The following is a 13,128-nucleotide window of genomic DNA, read 5'->3' on the forward strand; positions in this document are numbered from 1 at the left end:
AGTGCTATGATGTGAGATGCCGGGGCCCTCCAGCACAAGTGCATGTGGCTGGCAGGGACCGCACAGGACCTACAGGAAAGGCATCTGCGTCCAGAGTGGGTGTGAGACAGACACTCCAGATGGCATGTCCGATTGCATCAGTTTCTGTTGGCCATCTACTGAATCCCACCACTGCAATGAGACGGGGTCTGACCCAGCTCCATCCAGTTGATGCAGAAGTTCATGCACAGGAAGCATATCCCACTGGGATCTCCACTCATTTGCCTATTCCCAAAGTCTGCTGGTTCTTCTTAAAGACAACCTCTTATTCACTCACTTGATGATACAAGCAAGGAACCGCCCAAGGATTTTCAGAGTTTTCCTGGGTCACAGGATGTCCACACCCAACGACATTTTCAGCAGCATCTGTCCTTCCTTGAGATCAGCTTCACCTCCACCACAGGCTCTCAGGGGCTGCAGAGACACCACGGAGAGCAAAGCCCTCTCCTGCCAGGACAGCAGAGGCCAGCCCTGCTTGCCTCTGGCCTCGGGGAGAGAAGATTTGCCTCTTTCTATGCCTTCACACTGACATCTGCCATCTCCTCCAGCATGTCTCTGGTCTCATGCAAAGCATGGGTCTTGGGTACTTGGTCCTGGTTTGCCTGTGACAAGTCTGAGCTTCTCCCTGGTGCCACGGCTGAGGTGCTGCAGCCCAAACGTGCATCAATGGCCTCAGCCTGGGGCACAGACCGCTGGAGAGCCGGAGTCCCAAGTGCCACTATAGACTCTTGGCATTGATGGAGTAAATGGTGAGGGGCGGTGGGACAGCTCACAGTGGTGCTGCCATGGTGCGTATGGGCTTTTCAGGAGAGGCAGGCCGGGAAGATGGGGTGGGGGATGACCTCCGTCTGAAGGAGCTTGTTGTACGTATGGTGCTCCTCTACGGGATGTGCAACAGGTTGTGTGAGCCTTGTGGGTGAGGGTGAGAGGACAGGCCACTTAGTGTGGCATCCTGGTGGGAGATGAAGAACCTGCAACCGGGGTAAGGAAGTGGACTACGCCTTCATTAATTAAGCAACCCAAGGAAGTCTCCAGATGAATGACCCCAGGTCTTACTGGGGACTTGAATGACTCTGGCGCTCACTGGAAGGGGTGCACAGCAGGGTGCATATTGTCCAGCAGGCTTCTGGGTCTCTTGGGACAACTTCTTTATACAGGTGCAAGGTGGGCCAACCAAGGTGATGCTGACCCGAATCCAGTCCCTGCAGAGGGAGGGCTGATCAGGGCTGTGAAAATGAGTGTGAGCCTGGGCTGTAGTGACCATGAAATCTCAGCTCACAAGGGGAATGAGAAAGGACTGCAGCAAAGTAGAGATGCTGGGTCTCTAGAGGAGACGATTTTAGCCTCCTCAGGGGACTTTTGTGGGCAATCCCACAGTAGCAGCAGCAGCACTCAAGGGCAGCAGAGCTGCACTGAACTTCTGGTCTTTCAGGACACCACATTCCACACAAAACAACTGTCCGCATTAACACACAGGAAAACAACCGGGTATCTCAGGACAGAAACTTGGCTAAAAAGGGACCTCATGAAGAAGCTCCATAGAAAAAAGAAAGCATCCAAGAGGTGGATGCTGGGACTCAAGGAGGGATTTAGAAGTAGGGATGGTTTCCTGGAAGCTAAAGCTTCCCAGTGTAGACCCTTGCAAGGGCTACAGGGACACCAAAAGGAGCTGCTGCTGCTGCTGCTGCTTCAGGAACAGTTAAGAAACAAAGAGAATGAGTGGCCACTGCTGAATTTAGTAAGAGCAGGTGTTGATAGGTCTGAGTTCTCTGTGTCCTTCTTGCCTTCGTCTCCTCCAGAAAGGTCTCTGAGGCTTTTCTACCTGGAGCAGGACTCTGGAGGAGAACAACCGTTGGCGAATTTGGATTAAGTCAGGAGTTACCTGAGGAAGCTCAATCCTTACCAGTCTGTGGGAGTGAAGGGGCAGCATCCCAGGGAGCTGAGAGAGCAGGCCGATGCCACAGGGAGGCCACTCTCCATCATCTTGGAAAGGACATGGAGACTGGGGGAAGTCCCTGCCAACCGGCAGCACCCAAACGCTGCATGTACTTTCTGAAAAAGACCCAAAAGGATGAGCAGGGGAACTAAAGGCTGTCCCCAGAGCACGTGCACTTGGATCCCATTTCTGGGGAGCATTAAGAGAAGGTGACTGGATTTACCCATGGTAGACTGTGCCTGCCCATCTTTTTTGCTTTCTGTGATGGAAGGACAGGATTGGTGGATGCGGGGAGAGCAGCGGTTGCCCCTTACCTCAAAGTCAGCAAGGCTTTCAGCATCATTCCCCACACTGTTCTGGTGTCCCAGTAAGGTCATTATGGTCTACATAGATGAACAGGTAGATGGTCAAAAAGACAATTGGACTTTCAGGCTTGGATGGGTGTGGTCAATGTGTGCTACTGTGCCTGGATGTGTCTATCTAACAGGGTCCTGCAATCTGTCCCATTTAATGCCTTTTTAATGATGCAGAGAAGATGAGAGAGTATTTTTTCATATGATTTCTAGATGACAGAGCACTTTGAGGAGAGCAGACACTACACTGGGGGACAGGGCTGCCGTCCCAAGGGACCTAGACAGGCTGGAGGCACAGAGGTAACCTCGCGATATGCAGTCAGGACAAATCCAAAGTCCTGCTCGTGAGGTGGACTGAGCCCCTGCAAAGCCAGAGGCCTGTGACTGCCGAGGTATAGGAAGCAGCTCTGCAGGAAAGGCTGTGGTGGTCTTTGGGTTACAGTAGGCAAACCATGAGCCGTTCAGCAAAGGCCAACGGCACCCTGGGCTGTATGAGCAGGAGCACAGTCAGTGGCAGTGATTATCATCTTCCTCTACTCAGCACACGTTAGACCGCATCCAGAACACTTTAGCATGTTTTGATGCACTGTAATGCCAGAGAGACATTGGCCAACTGGAGCCAGTTCAGTGGAGGGCCAGAAAGATGGTCATGGCTAGAGCACCTGCCCTGTTAGGAGGGGCTGAGGGAGCTGGACTTGTTCAGACTGGAGAACGGAGGGCTTTTGGGGGAGGATGGAACAGCCTTGCACTGCCTCGGTGCAGTTTCCAAGAAGACATTGCGGTGCGAGGCACAAGGACAAGAGGCAGCGGGCAACAAGAGAGGCTCAGGCTCGATATAGGGAGAAATTTTTGACACATGAGGCAAATCAGACCTGGGAAGAGCTTTTGAAGAGAATGTAGACTGCCTCCATCCCTGGAAGTTTCAAAGAGACATCTGGATAAAGCCACGAGCAACCTGGTGTGACCCTGCTTTGAGCACAATGTTGGTCTATAGACATCTTGCAAGGCCACTTCCAGCCTGAATGGAACTTTTGTCCCTTCCCCTTCATGTTGTCGACATTAGGGAAAGCACTCCGTACAGCTATTTACGTTTGACGGTGCTTTTCTAGACAGTCTTTAGCACCTAAAAAGGGAATCACACAATATCAGAACACTTTCAAAAACCACACTTGGTAGCAAAAATAACCTGAATTAAACCTTATCTATGAAGACAAAATCCAGCTGTGTATGGCCTGAAAAAACAGTGAGTATCCTCTCTCATTTCATCTTTCTCTTCTGACCACTTGTTCAGGCTTTTAGAAGACAGGAAGTTAATAGAGTTGAAATTCCTGGGTGCCCATGAGTGAATTCTCACCCTCAGCTTCAGCTGAATCCTTTCTACTTGGGCAACAGTGAAAGGCACAAGCTGTTTTGGTATGTGGGCAGATGCCCGATCCTTCACCCACCACAGGAGGGTCCAAAATAAGAAAATCACGGCCAATGGGGAAAGGATTAGCAGGTGTGCAGAGCAAAAGGATGTCATCAGGGCTGTGTGGGGTTCCTGTGATGCAGCCCTTTGCTTATTTTGTACTCTCTGTGGAGTTCCTGAGATGGTTGCTGGGGTATTTTCTTCCTTGGGCAGCAAATCCATGAAATAAGTGCCCCCTTTCATCACCTGTAGTGTCATGCAATTGCTCACATTGCTATTTTGATAGAGGATCGGGCAATCAGAAATGTCCTAACATGGAGACAAGGATATGGTGGGAAATGGTGTTGAAAGCCCTAAGGAACTCCAGGTAAATGAACCCCGCTGCTGCTCCCGTATCAAGAAATGCAGTCCTTTCATCTTAGCAAGGAATGAGGACAGTCAAGTGTGATCTGCCCTGGGTTCATCCAGTCACCTTCTCTTTCAGATACACAGAAACCAAATACAAAGGCATGTTCCATGCCACACAGACAACACAGGCTGACCTCACTATGATATCAGCTGGCTCCCTCAACACCCTTGGATACAGCCCTGCCAGTTCTGTGGACTGTTAATACTTGATCAAGTAACCCCTGGCTTGGTCCACATCCACTGCTGGTCTTTCTCCTCCAGAGTCCTGCTTCAAGGCATAAAGTCCTTGGAGACCTTGTTGGTGAAGACAGAGGCAAAGAGGACAAAGAGTACCTCAGACAGTTCTGCATCTTCTCTGGCAAAATTCAGCAGTGCCCACACATTAATTTTGTTGATTCTCCTTGAACTGTAACTTCAATACTAACAGCTCATCTTGACGCCCTTGGACATCCAAGCAAGTATCAACTCCACAGGAGCCTTGTCTTTCCTAAAGCCCTCCCTGTTTCTAAATTCCTCCTTTGAAGTGAGGTCCTCTATCCACACCCTCCGTGCTTCCCTTTTTCGATGGAGCATCCCGACAAGGTGCCTGTTTAGCCAAGCTGCTGTCCTGAGACGTCCACTTGTTTGCTGGACTATCGGCATGGACGCTTTATGTGCTTAGAGGATGCTGCCCCTGAAAAGCCGTTGCACTGAATGCTGCTCCCCTTGAGTGATACTGCCCACTGAACGTTCCCGGAACGGGCCAAACTCTGCCACTCTGTGACCTGGCATCTGCGCTCTGCTCCTCTCCTTCCTCACTCCCCTTGGGAGCTGAGACTCCAGCATTTCTTAGCTATGAGAGCCAAGGCTGACAAGGATGAGACAGCTTTTCAGATCCAGGTGAGCATCACGTTTCTTGGCGCATCTGCCAGCTGTGCTGAAAAGCCGATGCAAAGAACCTCCAGACACCAAAAGCAGCATTTGCACAGTGCTGTCCTGTGAATGTCAGGGGGTGGTGGGTTGACTTTTGGCCACCAGGTGCCCACCCAGCCTCTCTCTCTCATCCCCACCTCATTCTTCACTCTCCTTGGTGCCTCCAGGGTACTTTCTCTCTTACAGCTGCTGCACACTGGGTTTTATCCTTTCTGCAAGAGGTTATCACAGAGATGCCACTGCAACGGCTTATTGGCTCAGCTTTGGGCAGTGGCTGGTCCATTTTGGGGCAGCTGAGAGTGGCTCTCTCCAACATGGAGTCAGCTCTTGATCGCTCCTCACCTAAGCCTGCCATAACTGTCAATGAAGGTCTGGTGGAGAAGAGAGAGAGCCTTAGCTCTCCCAATGGCAATGACTCCGTTTGCTCAGAGGAATACCTCTATAAGCTGTCCTGGCCATACTGAGCAGGGACAGGCTTCATTATTCTAAATGTGGGCATCTACTGTCACTTCAGCTGGCCAAAGGAAAGTCCCACCAGCCTCCAAACAATGAACCAAGATGCTGCCCTGTCCTTCTGAATTGCTCCATCAGAGCTCAGAGTTACCTGCACATGTCTTGGACACCCTCTGGTACCCCAGATGTCACCTGTGGTTTCCATGGGTACAGGAGGGACAGGAAATGTCTCCCTTTGACTGTCTGGGTATTCTGTCCATAGTGGGACAAGAAGAGGGGATTCTTTGACCTAACTCTGTCTCTTCCCCAGCTCAGAGCAGAAATATCGGTAATGACTTCAGGTTTTTTCACAGCAGGTTCCTCTGGAGCCCCAGGGACATTCTCTGAGGGAGCCCAGAGGGGCAGAGAAAGTGCTGCCTTGGGCTGGTCCTCTGCTGCTGAGCTGGGCTGGGCTCCTGGGATGGAGGGAGCTCATGGCAAGCGGGCAGCGCTGCAGAGAGACAGCTCTGCCCAGGAGCAGCTCCTCTGCAAAGCGCAGCAGGGCTGAGGGCACTGCCTGCAGGCACTGAGAGCAGACAAGAGGAACGAGAGAAGTTAAAGGCAGTCTGGGCTGGGAGGACAAGTGAGAGCTCACCAGGGGAGAAATCTTCCCAGCCCTTGACATGGTAAGTCTCTGGCTGCAGGGCAATGCAGATGAGTGCCTGGAAGCCTGTACTAGACCTGGCCCATGCCACCTCTCATAGGATCTGTCAGGATGGCTCTCCTTGCTTTTCTCAGGTGTGGAGGAAAAGGAGGACGTGCTCCAGAGCAGGGCTTCCCTGCTGCACCATCAGAGGCACAAGGCAAGACAGCTCCCTTGTCTTGACGATGGCTGCAGGGCTGTGAAGGTGGGCGTGCAACCAGGGTTGTCCAGGTCTGTCCTTCCGAGCAGGGTCCCTGCACCCCCGGGGACTGTGTGCTGGCGCAGGGACTCTGCTGCCTGCCAGGGAAAGGGAAAGGGAAAGGGAAAGGGAAAGGGAAAGGGAAAGGGAAAGGGAAAGGGAAAGGGAAAGGGAAAGCTGTGGGTGGAAGGAGAAAGCCCCAGCATGGCAGGGCAGGGTACGGTCCTTCTGCTGTCGAGAGAGTGCTGCATGGGTCAGGGCTTCTCACAGCTTCAGCTCTCCCTCGGGACATTTCTAAGGGGACTTCTCAAGAAGCCCATCAGGTTAGTGGCTCCTGGAAAGGGAAGGGCTTTCCTGAATCTTTGTCTGGTTGTCCGGGGTTGGCACTGGAGATCAAACTTCCTGTTTCTGCTTAGAAGAAGGCTTTGCGACTCCTAGACTCTTAGCCTGAGAGACAAGTAACTCTGGGAGAAGCACCTCAAAGCGCTGTTCCCAGCTGCCTCCAGCCAACGCAGCAGCAACAACTTGCCCTTCGCAGCCCCATCAGGTTTCTGAGATCTGGTCTTTAGCCCCTGCAGAGGCAGAGAGGCCCCTGGGCAGTGCCCTGCCCCTGGGAGGTGTTTGCAGGCAGAGGTGAGCACACAGCAGGAGGGATGGGGTTTGTGAGCACTGACAGGGAGTTGGGCTGGGGACAGGGAGGTGACGGCTCCTGGCAGGAGCAGCTCCAAGCAGCAGAGACACGGGCAGGGAGTGAGAGGGAGCTGCTGCCCGAAACGCTGGGGAGGGGGATGTGGGCACCTCCCTGCTGTCCCTGCACTGCAGACACCTTCCCCTGAGCAACTCCTCCCTGGTCTCCTTTCCCAGCCTCAGCAGAGCCTCTGCCCTCAAGCCCATGGGCTCTCGGGCGTGCATTGCCTCTGGAGCAGCCAGAGCCCAGAGAAGGACAAACCCCTGATGTCCAGCAGTCTTGGTGTGTCCCTCCTCCCTTGGCAGCAGCATGGTGGCATGTCACTGCCCACCCCTCCTGCCTGTGCTGCCCTTCCGCTCACCCTTGGATTTGCCTTCTCGGTGCGGAAGGGGGTGGGGGCTGCGGTGGCAGGTTCATCTCCTGTTGGGACAGCGACCCTTCGGGTCCTGCTATGCAGATGTGTCTATGGGAGCAAAGTGCCCAAGTCTCCTCCGGGCAACCTCAGGACCTTCAGCTGTTTCCCTGGGGTGTCCTGCTGGGCTGCAGGGTGCCCTCCAGAAGGGCACAGCTCTCCCATAGTATCTCTGTGCTCGCAAGGATCCCCATGGAGAAGACACCTCAGTGCTAAGGCTGTAGAAATGCTTCTGGGCAGCTGAACGTGGGCAGATGGAATGAACTCTTTGTGTTCCTGTTTGGAAGGGGAGAGATGAGATCCTCCTCAGGTACCCTCTCAGGTACTCTCTCAATCTGCTTGGTGAACCTGGATTTCTTTGCTCTCAGCAGCACCCTGTTTCTTTTCAGAGGAACACCTGGGGTGATCATCCTCCAGCTCCAAGCTGCCAGCACAGGGCAGCTGAGAACAGGGCTGATGGGCAGAGCAGCTCTCCTCTCTCAGCACTGTGGAGGAAAGTCCCTTTGCCTCGCAGGACCCACAAGATTTCACTTGGAGTGCCTTAGAAATGTCAGGGATTTCCTCCATCCCAAACCACTCCACTTGCAACTAGAAGAAGAGAAACAACCCCAAATCCCCTCAGCCCTCTTCTGCACTTGGGCAAATTGCAAACCACAATGCTGAAAAGATTTTTGATATATCATGAGTGCATTTAATTGGACATCACCCTGCATTCCTAGTTCCCTCTCGCTGCACGGCAAGAAGGACTCCTCAGGAGCCCATTGCAGAGTCCTTGCTCCCAATGGCACCCTCAGCCAGCAAAACCCAGAGCTCAAGTAAGAGAGCTGCAGAGAGGTCTTCCAGAAAAAGAAAGAGTCATAATGTGGGGTTGCAATGAGACTTGTAATATCTATTGCTTGGAGCAGTCCAGCCTACCTCAGTACTGCCTTCTCTTCCTCTACAGGTAATGACACCCAGAGGAAGCAAATGTTCAACCATAGCTCCATCTCTGAGTTCCTCCTCCTGGCATTCGCAGACACACGGGAGCTGCAGCTCTTGCACTTCGGGCTCTTCCTGGGCATCTACCTGGCTGCCCTCCTGGGAAACGGCCTCATCATCACCGCCATAGCCTGTGACCACCGCCTCCGCACCCCCATGTACTTCTTCCTCCTCAACCTCTCCCTCCTTGACCTGGGCTCCATCTCCACCACTCTCCCCAAAGCCATGGCCAATTCCCTCTGGGACACCAGGACCATCTCCTACGCAGGATGTGCTGCACAGCTCTTTCTGTTTGTTTTTTTCGTTTCAGCAGAGTATTGTCTTCTCACCATCATGGCCTACGACCGCTACGTTGCCATCTGCAAACCCCTGCACTACGGGACCCTCCTGGGCAGCAGAGCTTGTGCCCACATGGCAGCAGCTGCCTGGGGCAGTGGGTTTCTCTATGCTCTGCTGCACACGGCCAATACATTTTCCCTACCCCTCTGCCACGGCAATGCTGTGGACCAGTTCTTCTGTGAAATCCCCCAGATCCTCAAGCTCTCCTGCTCAGATGCCTACCTCAGGGAAGTTGGGCTTCTTGTGGTTAGTGCCTGTTTAGGATTTGGGTGTTTTGTTTTCATTGTGGTGTCCTATGTGCAGATCTTCAGGGCCGTGCTGAGGATCCCCTCTGAGCAGGGACGGCACAAAGCCTTTTCCATGTGCCTCCGTCACCTGGCCGTGGTTTCCTTGTATGTCAGCACTGGCATATTCACCTACCTGAAGCCCCCGTCTGTCTCCTCTGCGATCCTGAATCTCATGGTGTCACTTCTGTACTCGGTTTTACCTCCATCTGTGAACCCCCTCATCTACAGCATGAGGAACCAGCAACTCAAAGACGCACTGAAGAAGCTGTTTCAATCAGTAGTCTTTCAGAAGCAATAAGCTGCCTGTGTGTCTTCACAAGGTATTTCCAATATATCGGGGGAACCCACTGTGCTTTGGTTGTTTTATCTAGGATAATTATATTTTCCAAGGAACGTATGCATCTACGCCACTTCTCCAGAGGCACAAACGCAGTCTTTCTGACCCACATGTCTTTGCACATGTGTCTGGCACAATGGCCCAGCGGGCCTCCCTTCTCACATCTCTGTAATAAAAAGGCATTTTCTCAACGCCAGGGTCTGGAGGCTGGGTTCTTCTTCCAAAGCTGAGGTCAGGAACAGGCTAATGAAATTGCCCCCACGAGGCTGTGCTGCTGTGCTTGGTTTCTCCATGGGCTGAGGGGAGGTGGGCATGTGGCGATGTGTTAGAGAATGCGACCAGAGTGAGCTTTCACTGGTGGCCTCACTAATCTGTGTCCTGGAGTCGGCTAGCATGGAATTAATTTTCTTTCTAGTAGCTGGCATAGTACTGTGTTTGGGATTTAGGATGAGAATAATGCTAATAAGACACACATGTTTTGGTTGTTGCTAGGCAATGTTTACACCAAGGCAAGGACTTTTCAGCTTCCCATACTGGCCTGCCAGTGAGGAGGCTGGTGGTGCCCAAGGAGCTGGGAAGGGGACATGGCCAGGACAGCTGACCCAAACTGGCCAAAGGGATATTCCATACCATGTGACATCATGCTTATTTTATAAATGGGGGAAGCTGGCCGACAGCTGGGACCACGGCTCGGGAACTAGCTGGGCATCTGTGGTCTGGGGCTTGTGCGCAATTGTGCTGCACATCACTTGGTTTGTATATTGTTTTTTATTGTTGTTGTTGTTATTATTTGCTTACTTTTTCTGTCATATTAAACTGTCTTTATCCAACCCAGAAATTTTACCTTTTTTTCCTGATTCTCTCCCCCATCCCACTGGGTGGGGGCAGTGAGCAAACAGCTGTGTTGTGTCTTTAGCTGCCTGCCAGGTTAAACCGCAATCGGCCACTTCCAGCACTGCCCGCTCTGCACAGGTCTATGGGTGAGTTGTGCTGCACGGCCATTTCCTTCCTCCTGCTGGGCTCCGTGCCTGTACGGGGGGAATAACCAGACCTGCTCGACATCTCTCCTTGTCCAGACCCTGGCAGACCTGGAGCAGGGATGTCTGCTAAACCTCACATGGGATGCGGACAGGGTTGGGTAGGTTCCAGGACCTGGAAGAGGCTGTCTCAAGTAGGAGAGTAGTTCAGCCCACTGCTGAACGAGGACGGTGATCTCATGAAGAGGAGACACGGATGGGGTTCAGGGACTCAATGCCTTTTTTGCTTGAGTTTTTACTGTCAAGGTCTCTGTGCTCAATGAAGGGGTTCATGGAGAAGGACGTCACGTATTGGCAGGAGCCTCATGAGATCCCAGAAGGACAAGTGCCAGTTTCTGCCCCTGCAGGGGACTCACCCTAGCAATGGCACAGCCTGGGACCTGCCTGGATGAGACCAGCCCTGTGGGAAAGCTCTTGGTGGTCAGCGAGCTGGACAGAAGGCAGCCGTTGTGCCCTGGCAGCAAGGGAGGCCACCAGCTGTACAACCAGGAGCATGGCCAGAAGACTGAGGGCAAAGAATTCTCTGGAATACTCCATCCACATTTCAGACCCCCAATTCAGGAACGATATTGCCAAGCTGGAGTGGGTTTAGCAAAGGGCCCTCAGGACAACCCGGGACTGAAGCACTTTGCTGTGAGGAGAGGCTGAGGGAACTGGGCTTGTCCAGCCCAGAGCAGGGAAGGCTGGGAGGGCCCTCATTCCAGCCTGCTCGTACCTACAATTAGGTCATGCAGAATGCGGAGCCAGGCTCTTAATGATGGTGCATGTTGGGAGGAAAAAACCAATGAGCGTTCAGCCTGGAGATAAAGACAAAGATTTCACCGTGAGGGTGAACTCCTCACTCCTGGGCTCTGCCTTCCAAACGAAACCCCCTCCAAGATGAAGTCCCAAGTGGGGTTCTGAGGCTAACTTGGCCCGAGATACCCTCCCGACAGTGAGGTGCAGATACATCCAAGCAAGACTCAATTACTTTAACCTCCAGTGAGTCCAAAAAGGCCTTGCAGAGACATGGAAGAGGCTGAGGATCACATTGCCACACGTCCCTCCTCCTTTCCTGGTAGGATCTTTCCCCAGGTCTCCCTGGTCCTTGAGTCTCCTAGCAGCCTCTGTGGCAGCAAAGCTTCACCCATGTGAGAGCAAGATGCAGCTGGGGAGCACTAGTGCCAGTTGGACACAGGCGAGTGCATGGGACCAGAGGGGATGCACCCGAGGGGTCTGGGGGAAATGGCTGGTGTCATCGCAAGGCCGCTGTCCTTTGTCTTTGAAATGTCATGGCAATGGCGGGGGGGAATGACATAACAATCATTGTTAGAAAGTCCAACCAATGGCCAGTTTCTAGAGGCATCCCTCACTGAGAAGTGCCGGGGGCAATGCTGTCTGACCCCTTTAGTGATGGCCCGGACAATGGGACAGAGTTCAGTCTCAGCATGTTTGTGGATGACACTGAAGTGGTGGGAGCCCTCCATTGAGTAAGGGGTGTGGAGGGGAACTAGATGATGCCCAGAAATATCTCCCACATTTAATTACTCAATAAATCTTTACCTGGAGTTCTCTATAAAGACAAAACAGGTAGAGGAAAGAGAGAGGGCAGAGAGGCTGAAGAAGAGATGGGAAATATGTCGATATAGATATAGTATATTTTCAGAACAAAATTTCTCCACTCAGAGCACTGGTAGGAAAAGTATTTTGATAAACAACTGCATATGAATATGCTGGCAGAGGGAAATTACTGTAGTGTACTCATGTGGTCCTCCTAAATTAAAAAAAAAAAAAAAGAAAAGAAAAAAGAACTGAGCCCAAATAGCTGACATTCTGAAAAGGAAGATTGTTTTCAGGTATTTTTAGAATAATTTTTAAGTAGGTTTCAACTTGAGACTAAGACCTACATTCAGGTCTGGATTCATTTGCCCACATAGAGAGGCCGTTGCTGTCTGAGCTGCCCTGGCTTACAGAAGTGCCCATAAGGTGCTTGGAAATGTGACCCAGGGCTCCCTTCTGGAGCATTAGCTGGTCACCAGGAAATCTCCAGGCATCTCGGCTGAGACAACTTCTTTCTCTCCATTTACTCCAAAGGCAAGTCTAGACATCTGCATTGAGGTGCCTGGTGTTGGGTAAGGACAACCTCATCCCGTTCTTCACCTAAAATAGAGCGCCAATCCACATACCCCCGAGGGAATGTGAAGGCAGTGGGTCTTGCTGATTTAGGGACTCCTTCCAGAAGTGCTGGAAACACAGATATGTTGGCCATGGAGAAGCAGAGCGTTTCACTGAAGATGGTCACCCTTCTTCTCTGTATCAGTCGAGAGAGCTCAGCCCCTCAGAGTGTGACTGGCTGTGTGAAAGGGCGAGCAGTGGCAAGGAGAGTCCTGGGCAGGGAGGTTTTAGGGCACTGAACTCCACATGAGACACAGATATATTGTTGTTAATGTTAGAGGCCTGATTATGGCAGAACGGTTCAGAAAATGTCCAAAATTAAAATGAAGCAACAAAGAAATTAAGGAAACAATTTAAAGAGAAGGAAATGTTCTGCTTCTGTGGTGCGCTGACCCTGGCTGGAAGGCACCTGCCCACCAAGCCCCTCTATCACTCCCCCTCCTCGTGGGTGAAGAGTGAGGACAGGGAGATCACTCACCAATTACCATCACAGGCAAAAGAGACTC

The 13,128-nt window shown here is 52.1% G+C and overlaps 1 protein-coding gene across 1 annotated transcript; it reads left to right on the forward strand.

Moving 5' to 3' along the window:
• The first annotated feature begins 8,456 nt into the window (after positions 1-8,456).
• Positions 8,457-9,392, forward strand: LOC129200659 (olfactory receptor 14C36-like). The gene has a single exon (XM_054811939.1). It carries the CDS (start codon positions 8,457-8,459, stop codon positions 9,390-9,392), a length of 936 nt encoding a protein of 311 aa, XP_054667914.1.
• Positions 9,393-13,128: the final 3,736 nt, after the last annotated feature.

The sequence above is a fragment of the Grus americana genome, unplaced genomic scaffold (genome assembly GCF_028858705.1).
Source record: "Grus americana isolate bGruAme1 unplaced genomic scaffold, bGruAme1.mat scaffold_371, whole genome shotgun sequence".
Taxonomy (NCBI): Eukaryota; Metazoa; Chordata; class Aves; order Gruiformes; family Gruidae; genus Grus; species Grus americana.

Bases quoted from the DNA above. Each gene is read 5' to 3' on its own strand.
- LOC129200659 (XM_054811939.1), top strand. From the start codon at position 8,457: ATGTTCAACCATAGCTCCATCTCTGAGTTCCTCCTCCTGGCATTCGCA.